An 18,632-nucleotide genomic window follows, 5' to 3' on the forward strand; every position below is an offset into this window, starting at 1 on the left:
CCTCGTAAAAAGCAAGAATAAAATAAACGAATAAACGAATAAAATCAAAACGTTTCTTTATGGGTGGTATACCTCCGCTCTGTTTTCCCACGTGCGGCCGGGTACTTCTAGTACCAAGCATACAGAGAGATATAGCCATTAGTTCTTTCAACCCCGAGCAAAATGTCAAATTCAACAGCAACATAGCACGTGGGGTAATAACTTTAGAGGAAAGTTAGCACTGCTTCAATGTCAAAGCCCTAACTCTTTACCTGGTAGACGTAAAGGAATATTTCAGTAACATAGCCGATATTACGGTGTTTAAGCCATTTCAGCCTCGATGAGGTCAACGTGGGGGCACATGAACTGTAAATAGAAGGAACATAGACTGTTGCCCAAGGGCTTTGAACTAAGAGCCAAGGGAATGTTACGATACTGTCGTTGATAACGTGGCCGCTCCTCGGCCATGTTTCGCTGCTCCAGCCTTTCCTCTGTGGGATTCAAGAGAACCACGCAGCGCCTAATAGCGCTGCTTTGCTGGTGCCCGACGTAGATACGGTGACTACAAAATTCGGAGATGATGTGAAGATAATGCTTGGGTGAGGTGTCTGAGGTTGACGCGCGAGAGCAATGATAGCGTTTATTGTTGTCAAAACATAAATCAACTACAGCCCGGTACATATTGCGGCTTACACAGGCACACGTCAAGTTCACAGCATGGCGCCCAGGCTCAAGGTGGGACACAGGGTTTGCAATGAACACCTGCTGCCATCTGTCGAGTAGCTCGTCAAGTAATAATGGTGACTGCGATGAGCTGCCACCTGACTTCCAGGTTCATTTTTCTGATCAAAGTTGATGTTGATTCCCCATTCCAGAAGTAAGGAACTCAAGGCTGGCACTAAGCATGGGCAACAGGCAAGCAAGCAAGTAACAGGAACATTAGGCATGGCAGCAGGCAAGCAAGAAAGTAACAGGAACACTATGCAAAAAGAGTCAAGGGAAGCATGGAGCAATAAGAGAAGTAGAATCAACAATCGAAAAGAGCACAGAAACGAACAACTTTTCCTAATCCACTTCATTGTCCTAGAGATGGATAGGCACTCTGCTGGCTGATCGGACTTGTACTGTTTTTAGAGGTGGAGAAGTTACAGTATCTAAACCATTAGGCGATCTTCTGGCCGACTACCCTAGTCTGTGGGGTTCGGAGGGCTAAGCACACGAAAGCAGGTCTTGCTTATGAAGTGGAGACAAACTTAAAGATGCGTCCTCTATGCACTTCGCAGTCAGCGTTGGTACGGAATGTTTATGCGTCAGAACATGAGCAGTACTTAGCTGAACAGCGTGCTGAGTGGACCAAGTTCAGATGTAGATGGCATAAATGTGGCAGGCATAAGACATTCGAACAGGGAATAGAGACCTTTTAATCCAGGAACAAGAGTGCGGCATTCCCACCCACCACATATCAGAGAGCATACCGTAGCCTCTAAGCTTGTAACTAAGAAGCAGCAGTCAGCAGGCATTGCTTCTAATCTTTATTCTCGGCCCTCTTGCCTTTCCACGAAAAGAGCAATATTCTTCACTGTCGCCCCTTATTTCCTTCCATTTCCACTCTACGCCGCGTCTAAAAGCATCGCCCCTCCTCGTGCTTTTTATCTTTGCTTATTCTTTCTTTGAATCATTAAGAAGCCTTGCCCTCCATTGTCTCTATCAGCACAGCACTGAACGTCGGAAAACAAGAAATGCAATATTAGATTCCGCAGCCGCGATTCGACAGAGACAAAACGCCCCAGGCAACTGTGTGCAAGTTACATGTCAGTGCACGTTGACGATCTCCACGTGGTCGAAATCATTCCGGAGGCCTCCACTACGCACTTCCTTTTAAGCAGTAGCTTCACTACTAGAGGTCTCGAGATAAGACCGCCGTGCATTGCCTATCACCTTCAAGGCTCAGCCAAGGTCAAACCTTCAGTTTATAAGTTCGGAGAACCGGTGGATGATCAATAGTCATACCAATGGTCAATCAGTTGTACAGGTCAAGGAGACAAGGTCAATGGTGGAGGTCATTTCAAGGTCAAGTCGAGGTCAAATCGAGGACGCGTCAAGGTCTACCACGATTAGGTCACGTAATTGACTTTCGGCTCGCCGAAGGGCCTAAACGCGGCGTTTCCGTGACAGGGCGTACGTCACGCCATCTTTAACCAAGTCTATAAGAGAAGGAGCGTTGGCGCGCCTAGGAATAATACCCCTGTTACACGGATACTTTAATGGCCGGTAAGGAAAACGGCAGTTGGCCGTAACGGCCGTTAGGTGGAGTTATACGGCAGCGCCAGCGCCGTTGTAAAATCCAACGGTGATTGACATCAACGGAGCTCGCCGGTCTCCGTTCCGCCGCCGTTTCCGTCCGTTTCGTGGGGAAGTAGGCAAGATGGCAGCCCCAGCAGCAACGCGTCCCCGCTGCAGGCAAGCGCGCCGCCGCAAAAACGCTTTGCGTGCACAGCGTCACTGAGGCATTTGCTGATTAACTTGTGGCAGGACCACCTGGCCGAACTGCGAGCGCAAAAACACAACGCGCCAGTGTACTTAAGAATGACGGCACTCTTCAATCAGCTCGCAAGCGAAGAATGTGGGCACGCTGTGTGCGTGACTGTCAAGCAAATAAAGCACAAGATGGAGAACTTGGCCCAGGCTCACAAGTAAGTTACTGTGAATATATTAGTGATTTTTCAGCCGACATAGGGCCTTGTCAGGCATGTTCAATGAAATCTGGCGCGCCGCAGGGCCGGACGTGTGTTTCAATGCCAGAGCCAACGCCGAGTTTTGCTTGACATGAGCTCGAACGTGACTTTCTCGACGCTTCGGGCTCATTGTAATGTTCATGCAGCAATGCAGGAATAGCGATCACAGCTTAGCGTAGTACAATTGGTTATAATATGTAGCCGTTTGCCGTAATCAAGGCATGGCCAGCGTAGCCTGACAGAACGTATTTGCGCCGAGAAGTCTGTTCGATCAGAAAGAAAAACGTACGTAGGCCAGATTAGACGCTGCTTGAACGATCGTGCACGGGAACGTAGGTTATCGCTAACAACGGGGGAGGGATCTAATTTGGCAAAGCATTGCCTGTCCCGGACTGACTGTCGGCCACGGCTTGATGAGATTAGAGTTCCGGGCAAGAGTCGCGATTCAATCGCACGAGAAAAGTTATGGAAGCTTACTTCATAATGAAAGAAGGAGATGCATGTATAGGTGTTTCTTCGATTGTACTATTCAATAATGAGGTAGCCTTTCTCGATAAGATGATCTAAGTTCAGGCCATGGTGTCACTGATTTTCACATGATGTATCCTTGCGCTGCTCATGCTCAAAGTGTATTCTTTTCTCCTTTTTCCTTTAAATACGTGCTGTGTCCTTTGAATAAAATCAGTGGTAAGTTTGCGCTCGTCCCGTACCCTGTGTTGTGTGTGTGTGTTTCGTGCAACTGCCGTGTCTGAAGTATTGAACCAACTAGCCCAACAACACGTTCTACATTCTCCCAAACTTATGTCTTGACATTGTCTATACGCTAATAACTTGTATCTTGACTATCAGCTGATTTTCATCGAAGCCTATTGAGCTCGCATCGTAATTCAACAGCGTTGTCCTTGTTGTTTACCTCTTTGCCTGCTGTTTTAACTTACAGCACAAAGAGGTTCATTGTTCTTGACAGTTTGTACTTGTGCAGAAAAAAATTCATGTTCATCTCTTACGACATAAAGAAGTGACTCTTAGCTGTACTTTGTTTTTATTTCAGAAAGGAAAGCACTGCTGGCACTGGGTCGGCGGCAACTAAGTGCCCATTTTACAAGCGGCATCACACCTTCCTTGGAAACACCTTCCTTCTGAATGATAGAAGCCTGGTACAGGAGAGCTTTCAGGCGCAACATTTGTTTATTTTGTTTGCATGTAAACACTTGAAATCGACTGACAAACCGAAATTGTTTTTTTGCTTGCCACGTTTGTCGCCGGAGACGGATCGCAGCAAAGTTCAGAGAATTTCATGTTACTGAAACACATGACATGAACATAAGGCATTGTTGTGTTCAAAAGTACTCAAAATGCACAGAAAACTTCAATAAGCGTCACACTCTATGTAGCATAGAAATCATTGCCTAACATTTCCGCCATACTGGATGGCACAATACTTATTACTTTTCATTTAGTTAAAAAAGAGGGCGAGATAGGTAAGGATGCTTATGTTACAAAAGGGTACCAGGGTAGGCTGTGTGCTTTAGGGTGTACCAAAACTCTTTTAGAGAAAACGGCAGCTTTTGCATAAAATTCTGGGATATTGAAATCTTTCTGCACGTTATGTGTACCACTTCCACTCATCATGCAACGCAGTAATAATCACTTAGAAGCAACATTCGGTACCCTTCCATTCTTGTTTTCTTAAGCTGGACATGGTGGAACGGCTGCCAGAGGGTGCTGAGATTATTGCCTCACAACCACCCTCAGAAGCGCCGAGCAGCCTAGACATCACAAATGACGAGGCCTCCACCAACGAGGCGTCGACCAGTCTCTCGACCAACGAGGCGTTGACCAATCTGGCCTCGACCAACGAGGCATCGACGAGCCAGGCTTCACACGGAAAAGGCGACAGCCGCCATCATCAATGGAGAAGGTTGTGCTGCTGCTGGAAATTCAAGAAAACCGTGCCAGAAAGATGGCCAAAAAAGAATATAAGTTGGCCAAAAAGACGGTCAGTCTCCAGGAGGAGGCGAATGACATTCACCGCGAAATGGTGAGCGTTATTCGCCAGTACTTTAAGGCCGGCAGGAGCGTCAGCCTGACTGCCCAGAGAACGGTGAATAAAAGACCAGTGTGCACACGTACTCCAAAAATTGCCACAAACTTGCCCAGTCTTTCACGTTCTGTTCATTGTTCACAATTGCATGCATAAAACAAAGCTTTTCAAAGTAGTCATGGCTTCAATGAACAAATGTGCTTGGCCAAAGCACGTCGGACACTTTCACCTGACGAGCTCACTGCGTTGCTCACACAAACAGGATGCGGAAGCTCCCCGGCTGCTGCTTCAGCACTCCACTGTGTGTCGCACTGATCACGCATGTGTTCCCATACATTGTGGACGATGCAGCAAGCTCGCACAATGCTGTTGACATTTTCAATATGACACTCAATCATCTTCAAGACCCTGAATCTAGCCCTCAATCACCCAAAGGCATTCTCAACAACACGCCTCGCTTTTGAGAGAGTGTAATTGAACGTTTGCACTGCAAGGTTGCTTGCACTCATGTGAGGAAAAGGCTTCATCAAGTGACGCTGCAAATGAAAGGCCTGGTCACAGAGGAGGACCGCTCCTATTGGGATCCCGTCAATATTTTGGGTTGGTAGAGTGAAGAGATCACTTCCTACTACGTCCGGTAGTATCGAGCCTCTGTACACTACTGCGTCATGATTGCGCCCTGGAGACCATACATTAACAAACATGAACTTGTAGTTGTGGTCTACAACAGTAAGCAAAATTATGCTATACCAGCCCTATAGCTTTAATAGTCCTGCGCGTTTTCTTTGGGTGACGATACTTTTATATGGCAACCGTCCAGCGCGCCAAAGCCCTGCGGAAAGCCTGTGCATTCTTCGAACTGTCGCACGTGGTCTCTAACATTGTTCAGTGACGGAAACCGCACAACCTGGGGCTCGAGAACATCTACGACAACGTCACAAAACTCGCGGATGATCAGGTTCACGGATGGCGGACCCACGCCGAAAAGATGCGCCACAGTCTTTTCCTCTGCCGATGTGGCGAGTCTGTACAGAGAGAGGGCGAAGCGCTGGTGTAGGGGCATGCAAGCTCGCATGTTCGTATCCTCCCGTGCTAGTGAGGGACACAAGCTCACGATGTATGCAAATGTGGAACGGGTCACGCGAAAGTTGGCCTTGAAGTCTTCATCCGACAACGTCGGCACGGTGGTGTAGTACCAAGACGGTGGTCTGGAAAGCGTCCACACATTCCTTTGCCTGGCAGACATCGCCACAGCGAGTGCAGCGAGGCTGCAACACCGCCTCTCTGCCGCCTTCCGCTTCTTCTTGACATACGCTTTGTGAACGCGCACAGCTTTCAGTTCTGACCTTTTTGCTGACAACAACGCCTCGTAATGCGCAACCAGAAGTAAATTGGGTGGACGATCACGGTCCCATTCATGAAGCGACCGGCTAAGCGCCATTCCACGGATCTTCTCGGGTTCATGTCGCGAAGTCGCACCACGTTCAACACAGCACCTGCTGAATCGCGCAGACGGTCACTCGCGATGCGAAAGAAAAAAAGAAATGCACAGTGGTGCTGCGGTTAGTACAAGCGATGGAACGTGAAATGGGACGCTCCACCACATTGAAACCACAATAACCAGTACTGTAGTACCACAACAAACGCAGCCATTTTGCAACGCTATAAATCGGATTGGATCGGCTAAATAAGCTTCTCCGCTTGTTTTTCAAGCAACCCTTGCAAATAATTAGAAAAACACACTCTACAGCATGTAGCGCAGAAAATAATTAGAGAAAAAAAAAATGTTTTTGAGTTGGCGAGGTAAAAAGTTCAAGTGTCACGTGATAAATCGCCGAAACGGAACTGAACCGACCCAACATGTAAAGTGCAGTGTGAGCGCAGCCACCACCGTTCCGTTCCCACGGCCGTTACGGCGTTCAACTGCCGTTTGCGTTAACGGCCGTTGCAAGTGCCCGTGTAACAGGGGTGTAGTCTACATGCGGTGTTCAGCCCCGCCACGGTGGCTCAGTGGTTACGGCGCTCGGCTGCTCACCCGAAAAACGTGGGAGGCGAAATTCTAGAGGCCCGTGTACTGTTCGATGTCAGTGCACGTTAAAGAACCCCAGGTTGTCGAAATTTCCAGAGCCCTTCTATACGGCGTCCCTCATAGCTTGAGTCGCTTTGGGACGCTAAAACCCCAATAAACCAAACAAAACCAAATATGCGGTGTTCACGTGCTAGGCCATGACGTCAAGCCCCCCTAAACCAGTACATAACTAAAGTAGCACCGGCGCGCCTGGCACGAAGTGCACATATGGTGTTCACGTGCTAGGCCGAGCCGTGGGGGCTACAGCAGAGGCGCGATTTGGCACGAATTCCACAAGTAGTGTTCACGTGTTCACGTGTTAGGTGCCTGAGCGGCAGCGCGCTTGCCCACGAAGGGCTGTTCACGTGCTAGGCCGTGATGCCATGCGTTCAGGCGAGAATAAATAGCAGCTGTGGAGTATCCTTGCAGTCAGAGCCATGGAGTCCAGTACTGAACAAGGGTGTCTAGGCTCTAGATACAACGGGCACTTGCCCTTGTCTGGCCCCATCTAAGCTAAATAAGCGTTTTAGCCTAGAACTAACCCATTTTGAACCAAAGCATACAACTCAATGTAGTACTTACTTTGATCTCGTCATACATACATTAGGTTGGGGCAACCTATCCAGAAATAAAAATAATAACAGATCTCGTCTTACAGATAGAACCAATCCAAGCCTCGCTTAATGCAATACCCCATTCCTGGGGCATTTGAGATATTGATAATAAAATGTTTCGAAGATTTACACCAAGACAAAGGTCTTTACCGACAACCACAGTTTAATCGTAGCTGTCACCAAGAATCATCAACAATAAAAGGCATTGCTTCACGTTAGAAGTGTGTTCATTAGTTAAACAACGAGACAGTTTAAAATAGTTAACCTCGATTAAGCTTTGGCTAAACCCACTGAGAAGCGGGAGCTTCACGATGGTTTAGCTCCAAAATGCGAAAGAAACGGTCAACGAACAGAATAACAAGGCTTTGCCAGGCTAAAGCATCGTGATGCTGCGCCTTCTATCTCGGTTTAAACAAAGCTAAAGCACTATTAATTTTATTATTTCACTCCCTTCTTTATCTCTTCCCTTACGCCGAAGTTCGGTTATGTCGGCCAGGTTCTGCGTCAATTCCTTTCTTCAAAACCAATTTCCAGTTTCAATATTCTATTAGTTCACACTGATCGAAACACGAATGTTACTTGAGAAAATTTCTGTAAACAGTATGAAGCACAATAGATGGCCTCTCCATGCAGCCATTAACGGCCTCAGTGGTAGAAAAATTACCATGCGACAGCTCTGCACGCTGCACGGTGACGGTTATGTTGCAGAAAATAAAGACCTGCGTTGCCATGTGCTCTGTGGTTTCATGTATGAATCCCTCAACTAAGCACTGGTGGAAGCGATTATTTCAAATTGTAAATTTACTTTGTTTTTCATTATAATTTATATTGTAATTTATCGCCTGTTTTGTCTCGTCGTTCCTTTCATGGTCATATTCCTGGACTTTGGCATCGTTCATACACTCCGGTTTAGTATCGACCAAGATTATGGTGAACTCATCTGCTCATGCCGAGGATGGAATTTGATGATGCAGAAGACGTCCGATGCACATCTCGAGAGTGTGTTGAAGTAGGATTCACTGCGTGCTCGCACTTTCTCATGCACTCTTTCGCAAAGAATGTGCGAGCACACCGTCCAATCCGCTTTCAGACAATAAATTCTCATCTTTAGAAGGTACAGATTGGCACTGTCATTTTTAGCCCTGCGCCCACCATTTCGTCTTTACACTTGTTCTCGTTGTTTCTTTCACGTCATTGGTTTTATCTTAGGTATTCAAGGTTGCACCCTCACCATTTTACAGTGTTTCTTGTTGGCATTATCTTCGCTTTTATTGTTTTAACTTTGGTTTTAGCTTCGTGGCTGTTATTGATTTTCATCTAACCACCTCTTTTTTTACCAGTTGATGGAATGTGGAATGTTTTCGCTGTTTCTTTGCCTCTGCCCATGTTCGGGCACCTCGATGATATCGTGCCGTGAATGTGAGATTCTACGCTGAGAATTTTTTAGGTTTTCTTTTGTGCTTTTGCTAGGTGGTGGGGGTAGAGGGTATAAAAAGATTTATAAACTTTCGAATAAAAGTTGGAAGTGTATGCGCTGGTGCGTGTGCCCCTTCCTCTGTCGTGTGTTTTTTCGCGCAGTTACTGAATATCACGCTACATATTGAAGCCTGGAGTGACAACCTATTTTTAATTCGTGAGAGACTTAACAGCATAGCAGACAGCTTATAACAAGGTAATTTGAAAACGGTACTCCGTGGTCCATTTAATCAAACAATTCATTCATTCTGTAATTGCTTATTTTAGTGGTTCAAGCGAAGGTCTTTCCTGTGGGACAGGCGGCGTCACTACAAATGCATGCAGGGGGATGCCTGCTTTCACTCTACTATTTAGCTATTATCAGCAACTGAGTGGTGGTAGCTTACGGTGATGCTTTTTATTGGTATTCACGCAAAACTATCAGAACAATCATTTCTTATTGATTGCTCGCAAGAGGTGCAGCACCCCGATCATCCAATCACCGAGCCCGCACTCTTGTCCTCTTCGCCCCAATTCCGTTCTCCCAACCAAGTTTCTCTCCAATCCTAAGCCACATCTTTCTTTCCCTGCTTCTCCCGCCGTCTATCCGCAATGGGGGCAGCGTACTTGCGCCACCTGCCGATCTTCTGCTGACCCCCAAAGTTGCACTGGCCCATACCGTGGCTACCGTCAAAGGGAACATTGTGTCACTGTCATTTCTGAATCTGGCTTTCTCGACCCATGGACTCTCGTCCGGCGTTTTCGTGGTGGCGGACTCCCGTCTTGGTTGCTGTGAAATCGCTCCTCTTGACACTGACCGTTTTCCACTTACGGCAGAACCCCATCACCCTCCCAATCCACCGATAAACGCGGCTCGCCGTATCCTGTCATCTTCGTACTCTTTTCGAGGCTGTTATCTGAGAGCTTTACCTGAATTACAATATCATCATCATCATCAGCCTGACTACGCTCACTCCAGGGCAAAGGCCTCTTTCAAGTCTCTCCGATTAACCCTGCCCTTAGCCATCTGCATCACCGTATCCCCACAAACTTCTTACACTCATCTTTCCACCTAACTTTCTGCCACAACCTGCGACGCTTGCCTTGTCTTGGAAAACATTCCGTTATCCTTAAGGACCTGCGGTTATCCTGCCTTCGAATTACATGCCCCGCCCAAGTCCATTTCTTCCTTTGGATTTCGACTAGGATATCATCAGCGCTTTTTGCTCCCTCATCCCTTCCGACCGCTTCCAATCTCTTAATGTACACTGAAAATTTTACTTCCCGTGGCGCTGCTCTGTTCTTAAATTAAGCTGAACTCGTTTCGTTACGCTCCACGTTTTTGCCCCATAGGTGAGTGCCGGCAAGATACATCTGTTGTATACTTTTCTCTTGAGGGATATTGGTAAACTGCTACTCATGATCTGAGAAAACCTGTTATGTGTGCTCCACCCCATTGTTATTCTTCTAGTTCCCTCTCATGATCCGGTTGAGTGCCTCTAGCTGCTAAGTAGACGTATTGCCTAACCACTTCCAGCAGCTCGCTACCATTTGTTAAGTGCTGTTCCTTGCGAAACTGTTGAAGATTACTTTGGTTTTCTGCATGTTAATTTTAAGGCCTACAGTTCTGCTCAGCCTGTCGATCTCATTTATCGTGTTTTGCAGCTCATCTCCTAAGGGACTTAGCAGGCAATATCACTAGTGAATCGTAGATTGCTGAGGTACCTTCCATTATCTGTTATCCCCAACAGTTACCAATCCATGCCTCGGAACATACTCCGTAAACAGGCGGTGAATGGCCTGACACCCTTCTTCATTGGAATTTCATTAGTAACTTCACTAATAATTACGGGAGCTGTTGATTCGTTATTTTTGGCATAAGACTCTTCTACATCGAGACTTCGCAGTGTCTGCATGACTGCTGAGGTTTCCGCTGAGTCAAAAGCTTTCGCGTAATCAATGAACGCTATATATATAGGGGTTGGTCATATTCTTCGCCTTTCTAAATCACCTGATTGATAGTATCAGTATGGTTCATTGTCGAGTATCCTTTTGGAAAGACTGCCTGATCATTGTATGGCTACTCTGTTTCTGTTTTCTCATGGCCAGAATCAGTTCTTTTTCATAAGAAATATCTGTCGTTATGCAGTAAGCACCTTGTCATGATGTTCGTTAAGTAGGAGAAGTACTTTCCGACCATTATCTCTAAAGTCCGCTGCACGACTGTGCTGCTTCTCGCAACCCTCCCACGTTTACAGCCTAGAGTTCCATGTCAGCGATATTCATGACTTTCACGCATTGCGACCTTTGTGCCGCGGCCCCACAGACAGCTATGTGACAGCTGCTAAAGCTGCTACTACCCAAATGGGCAGGATTTTTCGGCATTAAGATATTTCATCATGTATTCTTGAGTGGTGTTCTAAGTCGTTTGGCTACACAATCTTAGCAGTCACTCGTGCCAAGAACCCCAAAAATACCGCTAGACGCGCCAATCAGAAGGTGCATGAAGGGGTCGCCTATTGTAAGGGCTTTTTGGCGTAGCGAGTGAAAAATCAAAAGCCCGGGTCGGGCAGGTGGTCCCCAAATATCAACCTTGAAAGCAGGTAGACCACTTAGGTCACGTGACCTTGCGACATTATAACAACCTGCCCGCCAAGCAGGTGGCAGCTATGTTAATGATTGGTCACGAGGGCAAAGCAACCTAGGCCACACCAGCCCCGCCGCTTGAAGCACCTGCCATCCCAGTGCAGCGCTTAACTACAGTGCTTAACCGCTGTACCACTGTGCCAGGATGTGTATGTGGGTTCACAGGTATCTGTTGACGTATAATAGGGAATGACCTTAAGGCGGAGCGTAAATGTGCCGTCCAACTTTTTTTACATTGTGCATAGATGGTTAATTAGCCTAACCTACCTTGCCGGCTATTTAAATGTTGGCCACGGGAAAAACATTTATTTAGAATAATGTACATTACCTTGCAAAAGAGTTGGCTGACGTGCTGTCAACAAAGCACCGTCTGTGTAGCTTTATTTAAAAGCTCTACAAGAAACCGCGGGGAATTGAAAATATACTCCTTCATAGAGGTGCTACTTGAGCGCCCATGATAGAAATTCGCTTAACTTTTATCCCGCGCAAAGTGAAAAAGCGAAGCTCTAAAAGTCCAAGTTTAGCTGAGACAGCCGGTATATGACTTCACAAAATAAAACAGCGATCCGCTCTCTGTACCTTCATAGCTGGCGCTGGCTTGGCAGTGGCAGTGGTTTAGCTCTTGTTAAACCTGGAGGATTGCAAAAGCAACGAGGAGAGAGAGAGAGAGAGTCAGTGGAGAGCGCGCGGCCGCGGTGGCGGCCTCGGCACGCTAGCTATGCGCCGCTACTGCGCGTGCGCAACTGGCGAGCGCGGCGGCGGCACCTCACCCGCGCAGCGACGGCGGCGTTCGCCAGCTGTGCGCCGTCCTCGCGCATGCGAAGTATGGCCTTGCGTCCGCTCCGCGAAATGACTCGGTGACTCGTGTAGTGTTGCTTCCGCAAAGAATTCTTCGCGCCCACGAATTCACGCATCCTCGCCGCCGCTCCGCAGCGTCATGTCTCGCTCACTTGCAGTATGCAATATTTTGTCACGTGAAGTGTCCTCGCGCTCTCACTAGGGGCGGGGCTCCGCCGCCCGGTGCCCGACGGCGATGTAGAGCAGGAGCCAACAGATGCGGCCGCCCGATTTCGGCGAGTAATCTGTCCAAAAACACCGCCCTCAATCAGCTGCCGACCCGACGCATTCGCTTGATCGAGGGAAACGCCGGCTGCGAGAAAGTGGCCTCAAAAAGCTCCCGTCGGCAGCCCCTAAATAAAGTCGCCATGACGTTTGAGCACAAAAGTGTCCATTTCCGGTGGATCTTGTGGGGCTTCAAATTGGGGAGATAAATACGCTCTCCCCGTTTAACCGCGGCTGACACAGTTCAAAACCGCGTGGACCCCACCCCGTGGTCGCGAGCTCTACCGAGCGAACAAAGGAACTACAAGGAACGACACACTGGCTGACACAAACAAGGCATTTATTCCTACAACAAAATACATTGAGCAATCGAGGATGTCCGACTCACCAGGACGGTTACGAGTGAACATTCGCTCACGCTAGGGCAAAGGGGAAAACTCCGAGGCTGGACGGGAGAGCTGGCGGGAGCATGTTCCGACACGAGGCGCCCGCGGCGAAGAGTGGAGCGGCGCGTGACACGTCCGCGTAATTCTCCGATGCCGAGCAGAAGAGAGCAGTCTTTCCCCCGCGCGCGCGCAGCAAAACGCCATCCGTGGCGCTGGTGTCGCTGCGATGCCAGCGCCCTCCGCTGTTAGTTAAAGTGACACAACTGAGGCGGGTGCCTTGCGGGGGAGCTAACCACAGTTGTGATGCAAAACAGGAAAGCGAACAACAGGGGGCGATTGCGTCCCCACAATCTTCACGTGGCGCCGTGTCCATAAGTTCGGTGGTGTGTCTTCGTGCAATAGTTATCAGGACACCGGGTTGATGGCAAGGGCCACCCTTCCTCTAATGGCTGTATGGAATGAGAGCCATCTAAAAATTGCAACGAGTGCGGCGAAGAGACTCTCCCATTTGGTGTTGAGGTTGTATAGAATGTATCCGAACCCAGCGTTCCACTTTCTCTTATCACCGAAGTATAACACCCGACGGCACTCCCCTCCTGGTGGAACGGGTGTCGACTTGTCCGCGAATTCGTCAAGCAGTGCCCGAACCCCAACTCTAACCCTCGCCTGCAGCTGTAATACGCCGTGTTAAACATATAGAGATGATATCGTAGCTAGACAAAGGGTTAACGAGAGACCTGTGTTTCACATAGCGACAACACTGTTATTCCCCTGGTCTTCACTGGAGTGAAAGGCTATCAAAATGAGAGGACGCCCATTGGTGGAGGTTTCCTGTTGAATGTGTGCTTAACCAGCACCGCTGTCAAAGCATGTGTGTTTCATCTGGTGCACTGCTCAGTACTAAAGCGGACTGGACACAATGGAAGATGTGGTTTTCACAATAGTACAGATGATAGGCCGCATGCACCTTTCGGTAAGGATATTTTGTATCGTCGACATGTAAGCTTATGGACGCCCCTTGCTTAAAATTCTTATTGAAGGGCATTCGTCACTGGCAGATTTCCAGTCCACCTCGAATGTAGAATGAGAGTCAGATATTTGGTACTGCGCCTAATATGTCACCAGCGTGAGACATTGACGTCGCGCAGCAACTAAACATTCAATGTAAACATTTTTTTGAAACTTTTATTTCTTCATGCTGTCTGTGTTTTTGGCCTACGCGGATCCCAGAGAGCAGACTACGAGCTGCATGTTATTATTTTCACAGGCAGTTTTTTTCGCATTCCTCTTGCTCTTGGAAATTGTTGCAGTTTGGGCAGCATCCTCCCCATTTGAAGGGCTCGCATTTCCTGGTTGTAGAGTTGAAATAGTACTTCGGCTCAAGCGCCTTGCATGGTCCAACTCTTTGAGGTTCCTGGCAACCTGCATAGAAGAGCCACCAAGATCTCGGCATAACCCCACAACTTTGTCATGAACGCTCACACACATATTTCTTTCCTAATCCCGCTCTACATCTTCCATGGTAAGGCCCTTAGGAAACAGAGTCCATGCTTATTGCAGTGGCGTGCCACTGCTTCTGTGTAGCGGTATCATGTTATTGGTCAAAAATTTATAATTGCCTTTTGATTTGTCGTTTTTAATTCACTCTGTTACTTCCCACTAATGCTACACAGTTTCAATACTTCAGCAGGATTAATTAGGCTCTTGTGCATCATTAAAGGCAGCTCGAAATGATCAATTTAGCTCTGCAATCAAATATTTTGTACATTTTATAAAGCTAAGGAGACCCCCCATTTCCTAAACATTGTTTTGGATTGATTGTTTTTAATCGGCGACAAGTATCAATGAACGACATTTGGATGCAAAACTTAAAGAGCGCAAAAGTTTTTTGCGCTTTTCGGTGGTTAGCTAGGTCTCCGCAGAGAGAGCATTGCGTATGAACAATTTTATGATACGGTTATGAAATCGCCTATTGCAAACTTGCCTGAATACGTAACTAGAAACAGGCAAGAATTTTAAATGGCGCATAAAGTGTACAGTATAAAGTAATCTACGTAGTATGTATAGTATTTGTTTAGAATATAATCTGTACATCCTTGTTTTTCAGGCTTTTAAACTCCCAAGCCTGTCAACCAACCAATTATTCGAGGTTGCAATATTAGGAGATTGTGCCGACATATTTGCTGAAAACATTCCATGAAAACTGTTAATCATGAATTCTGCACAGGACGTAATGCTTGTGTGCAAGGAGTGGCCGCCTTATGCTTTCCGCGCTTCTTATTCAGCATTCTAGGTTCGATAAGCGAGTTTGTGCTTCGTCTTCAACCCCTATGTTTGAAGTAATGGTAGAATTTCTTCCCCATCCTCTCAACACACACGCTCCCAAAGCGCCAGTGTACTTCTTGTTTTGCGCAGAGATATTCTGTATAAACTGAGCAACATTGATTAGCTCGAGAAAGTTGACAGAATGCTAAAACAAAAACCATATAGCAGAGAGATATAAAACTCAAACAAATACCGTCTGGATAGGTGCATTTCGGAGGGTCCTCTGAAAGAAGAAATTCATAATTTTTTTGGAATTAGATCAAGCTTTGCGCTGTACTCTTTTGTAAACAAATGAAAACTCGCACAATCAGCTATGTAGAGCAAGCTTTGAACAGCGGGAAATTTTTTAAACATTTTCAAATACAAAAAGACTACTGAGTTGGTGGAGCGCATATCTACCTAAATACCTGAGCACCATTCACATACTTCACAAAACTAGCGTTGTGTATTCTGGGACTCCTCGGGTATGGCTGCGCCAAGAGACTTGCGGCGGTCCGGGGATGCCTTGTAGGTGTCAGCTGTTCATACTTGAGCTTTACATATCGTACACTATGCCTTAGTGTGCATATACGCGTATATATATATATTTATATATATATATATATATATATTTATATATATATATATATATATATATATATATATATATATAGATGAAGAGACAATTATTGTAGTTTTCTAGCAGGGTAAGGCCGCTACAATGGTGCAGATTAGCTTTTTTAAATGATCCAGACGTGCACAGAACTGTAAAACGGAAACTTACTATGAGCATAAAACGTGGAGAAAAGCACAAGGGAGGGACTGAGTACGCAGACAACGAAGAAAAAATACAAAGGAATCAGCACGAACGGGGATGGAGGATTAGCGGTAGCGCTATGAAGGAGAAACTGGACAGGAAAAGCGGCAAACGAAAGCCAAAGGCGCTCCTTCATCGCCGCAGTGCAAAGGCGTCGTGCAAAAGCATACGGTGGTGACGGTGGCGGGTGTAATAAAGTGTTCCCATGAGAAGATTTGCTGAAGGGCTAACAAAAATACGAAATGTGATCCCTTAGAGCAGTGTGGAGGCGGTGAATAAGGTAACGGTGTCGAAGTAAGAGAAGAATTTTAACGCTTGGTTTTCAGCTTTGGTACACAGATGAACACCTCGGAACACCGTTTGGAAGAAAACACGATGGTCCTCGTAATTATATTGATACGCATTTAACTGAAGAGGTATGAGGCAGTCCCAAGGCTGGGACGCATGTCTAAGGTACCAAGGTTTCTCCCCGCTACGTGTTCTGTGTCAGCCTCCATGCTTACTATCTCAGAGGCTGCTCGACTAGAGGGTGACGGGGAGAGCGTATTTGTGGTGCCAGTAACTAAACCAGCCTCTGTTTGAAGTGCCCTGGACGGTGAACCTGCCATAAACTGCACTCGAATAGCAAGTGTCATTTGTGCATTCTGCAGTGCGTGTATCCTTTCCAGTGTTTTTTGGTGTGCCCAGAGTGCGGCTAGTGTACATCCTTGTCGGTTATGACTCATTCCGCGCTGAAAAAGCCCGCGTACAATATTTACAGCATTTTTCGCTTTATGGTTTGATTTGAGGTGCTACATCGGGTGCATTTTAGCAGCCTCTTCCCAACCCCTACAAATAGTGGTATGAAACAATAAAGATGCGTGCTATCCAGTCGAATCATCAGTAAACTCCTGTTATGTTCTAGAATGTGTGTCTGCATATTTTATCATTATGTATACAGACATATATATGTGAGGTTGAGAAATGCTTGGTGTAGGCAGAGATTTATTTCGGTTTGACGCTTTCGGCAAAGCTTGTCCTTCTTCAAGACTCTGGATAATGAAGACCGCGGAGCCGAGACTCGAAGCGTCGAAATGGTTGAACAAGTTTTTTGTTTGTGAACCCTCGAATATGGCCTATGTGGTCAGGTAGCGGGAGCCTCAACTAGGTGGTAGAACACGTACAACGTTCCGAGGGGACACCCGACCATCAAAACGCTTTATGGTGCATTTGTCTTGAAAATTATTTCCTCTTCAAAAATACAGATTTCGTGCGTGAGTGGGATTTAAGCTCGTCTTATTTTTATGTTTTCGCATTATGTTCTTTATTTTCTTCACCTACTCGCAAGTGGGAGATTTCTCATTTTGGATGGTTTTGGTACTCAGCAATATAACGCACAAAAACAAGCAATACAGGAAGCTGAAAACTAAGCACCATTACATCACAACCACGGGATCAAATCCTTACTTATTACCGATTATGGCATATTTGCTATTTCTATCGGATTGCCCAGCCGCGATGGCTTAGTGGTTACGGTGCTCGGCTGCTGACCCTAAAGACGCGGGTTCGATCCCGGCCGCGGCAGCTGAATTTCGATGAAGGCGAAATTATAGAGGCCCGTCTAATGTGCGATGTCAGTGCACGTTAAAGAACCCCAGGCGGTCGAAATTTCCGGAGCCCTTCACTACGGCGTCCCTCATAGCCTGAGTTGCTTCGGGACATTAAACCGGAATAAAACCATTTCTACCGGATTATAGTTATATGAGATATTCAGAGCGGAATGAATTCTAGGCTCATTAATAGCTCAAATTCGTTTTCTGTAACATTTATGGTGCGTCTTTCTGATATTCTCAGTCATGTTGCTTTTCATTGGTCTTTAAATATTGTTGCACCTTTCCTGACTGCTATTCATACCAAAAAAACGCAACTGAGGAGCGATGTAGGACGTTCCGCTTTTGAAGCGGTCCATCTTTTGTGGATTATTCAGCCAGAAAATAAAATCGTGGCCATGAGAGAAAAACATTGCACTTGAATGATGAGTTTTCGAAAAAGTTTCTCAGTGCTGATAATTTACAAGATTTTTCGCCTGCAATGTCCATCTCTTCTTAAACGCGGACCAAATACAATCCATGGAAATAATGTCTTACCACACTCTTGGCAACTTGCAAGGGCAGCGAGGAAAACTGCCACGATGACTGAAGAGAATACGGCGTTCATGGCTTCTGCTGCAAGAATTGAAAACCCTGGCGCAAAGCTTCATCTTTTATACACTGAACGAGCGTCCTCGTAAAAAGCAAGAATAAAATAAACGAATAAACGAATAAAATCAGAACGTTTCTTTATGGGTGGTATACCTCCGCTCTGTTTTCCCACGTGCGGCCGGGTACTTCTAGTACCAAACATACAGAGAGATATAGCCAGTAGTTCTTTCAACCCCGAGCAAAATGTCAAATTCAACAGCAACATAGCACGTGGGGTAATAACTTTAGAGGAAAGTGAGCACTGCTTCAATGTCAAAGCCCTAACTCTTTACCTGGTAGACG

The 18,632-nt window shown here is 46.5% G+C and overlaps 2 protein-coding genes and 1 pseudogene across 2 annotated transcripts; 1 reads left to right on the top strand and 2 right to left on the bottom strand.

The window, feature by feature from the left end:
• Positions 1-2,565: 2,565 nt before the first annotated feature.
• LOC149324862 (uncharacterized) lies at positions 2,566-4,826 on the top strand (annotated as a pseudogene).
• A 695-nt stretch (positions 4,827-5,521) lies between these two features.
• Positions 5,522-6,004, bottom strand: LOC149324863 (uncharacterized). Its single transcript, XM_089565237.1, has one exon. The coding sequence runs from the start codon at positions 6,002-6,004 to the stop codon at positions 5,522-5,524; it is 483 nt and encodes a 160-aa protein (XP_089421363.1).
• An 8,246-nt stretch (positions 6,005-14,250) lies between these two features.
• LOC149324864 (kunitz-like toxin PcKuz1) lies at positions 14,251-18,306 on the bottom strand. Its single transcript, XM_089565217.1, has 3 exons — positions 18,237-18,306; positions 15,508-15,537; positions 14,251-14,411 (listed from the first exon to the last, which is right to left on the bottom strand). Exons 1-3 carry the CDS (start codon positions 18,304-18,306, stop codon positions 14,251-14,253), a joined length of 261 nt encoding a protein of 86 aa, XP_089421343.1.
• Between the last annotated feature and the right edge of the window lie 326 nt (positions 18,307-18,632).

The sequence above is a fragment of the Amblyomma mixtum genome, unplaced genomic scaffold (assembly GCF_055824585.1).
Source record: "Amblyomma mixtum isolate Tamu unplaced genomic scaffold, ASM5582458v1 scaffold_13, whole genome shotgun sequence".
NCBI classification, from domain to species: domain Eukaryota; kingdom Metazoa; phylum Arthropoda; class Arachnida; order Ixodida; family Ixodidae; genus Amblyomma; species Amblyomma mixtum.

Excerpts from the sequence above, each read along its gene's own strand:
- LOC149324863 (XM_089565237.1), bottom strand. The coding sequence starts at position 6,004 with ATGTCTGCCAGGCAAAGGAATGTGTGGACGCTTTCCAGACCACCGTCT.
- LOC149324864 (XM_089565217.1), bottom strand. The coding sequence starts at position 18,306 with ATGAACGCCGTATTCTCTTCAGTCATCGTGGCAGTTTTCCTCGCTGCC. Across the intron at positions 15,538-18,236 it reads TGCAAGTTGCCAAGAGTGTG|AGGACCCTCCGAAATGCACC; the intron begins GTAAGACATTAT and ends TTCTTCTTTCAG. Across the intron at positions 14,412-15,507 it reads GAAATGCACCTATCCAGACG|GTTGCCAGGAACCTCAAAGA; the intron begins GTATTTGTTTGA and ends TCTTCTATGCAG.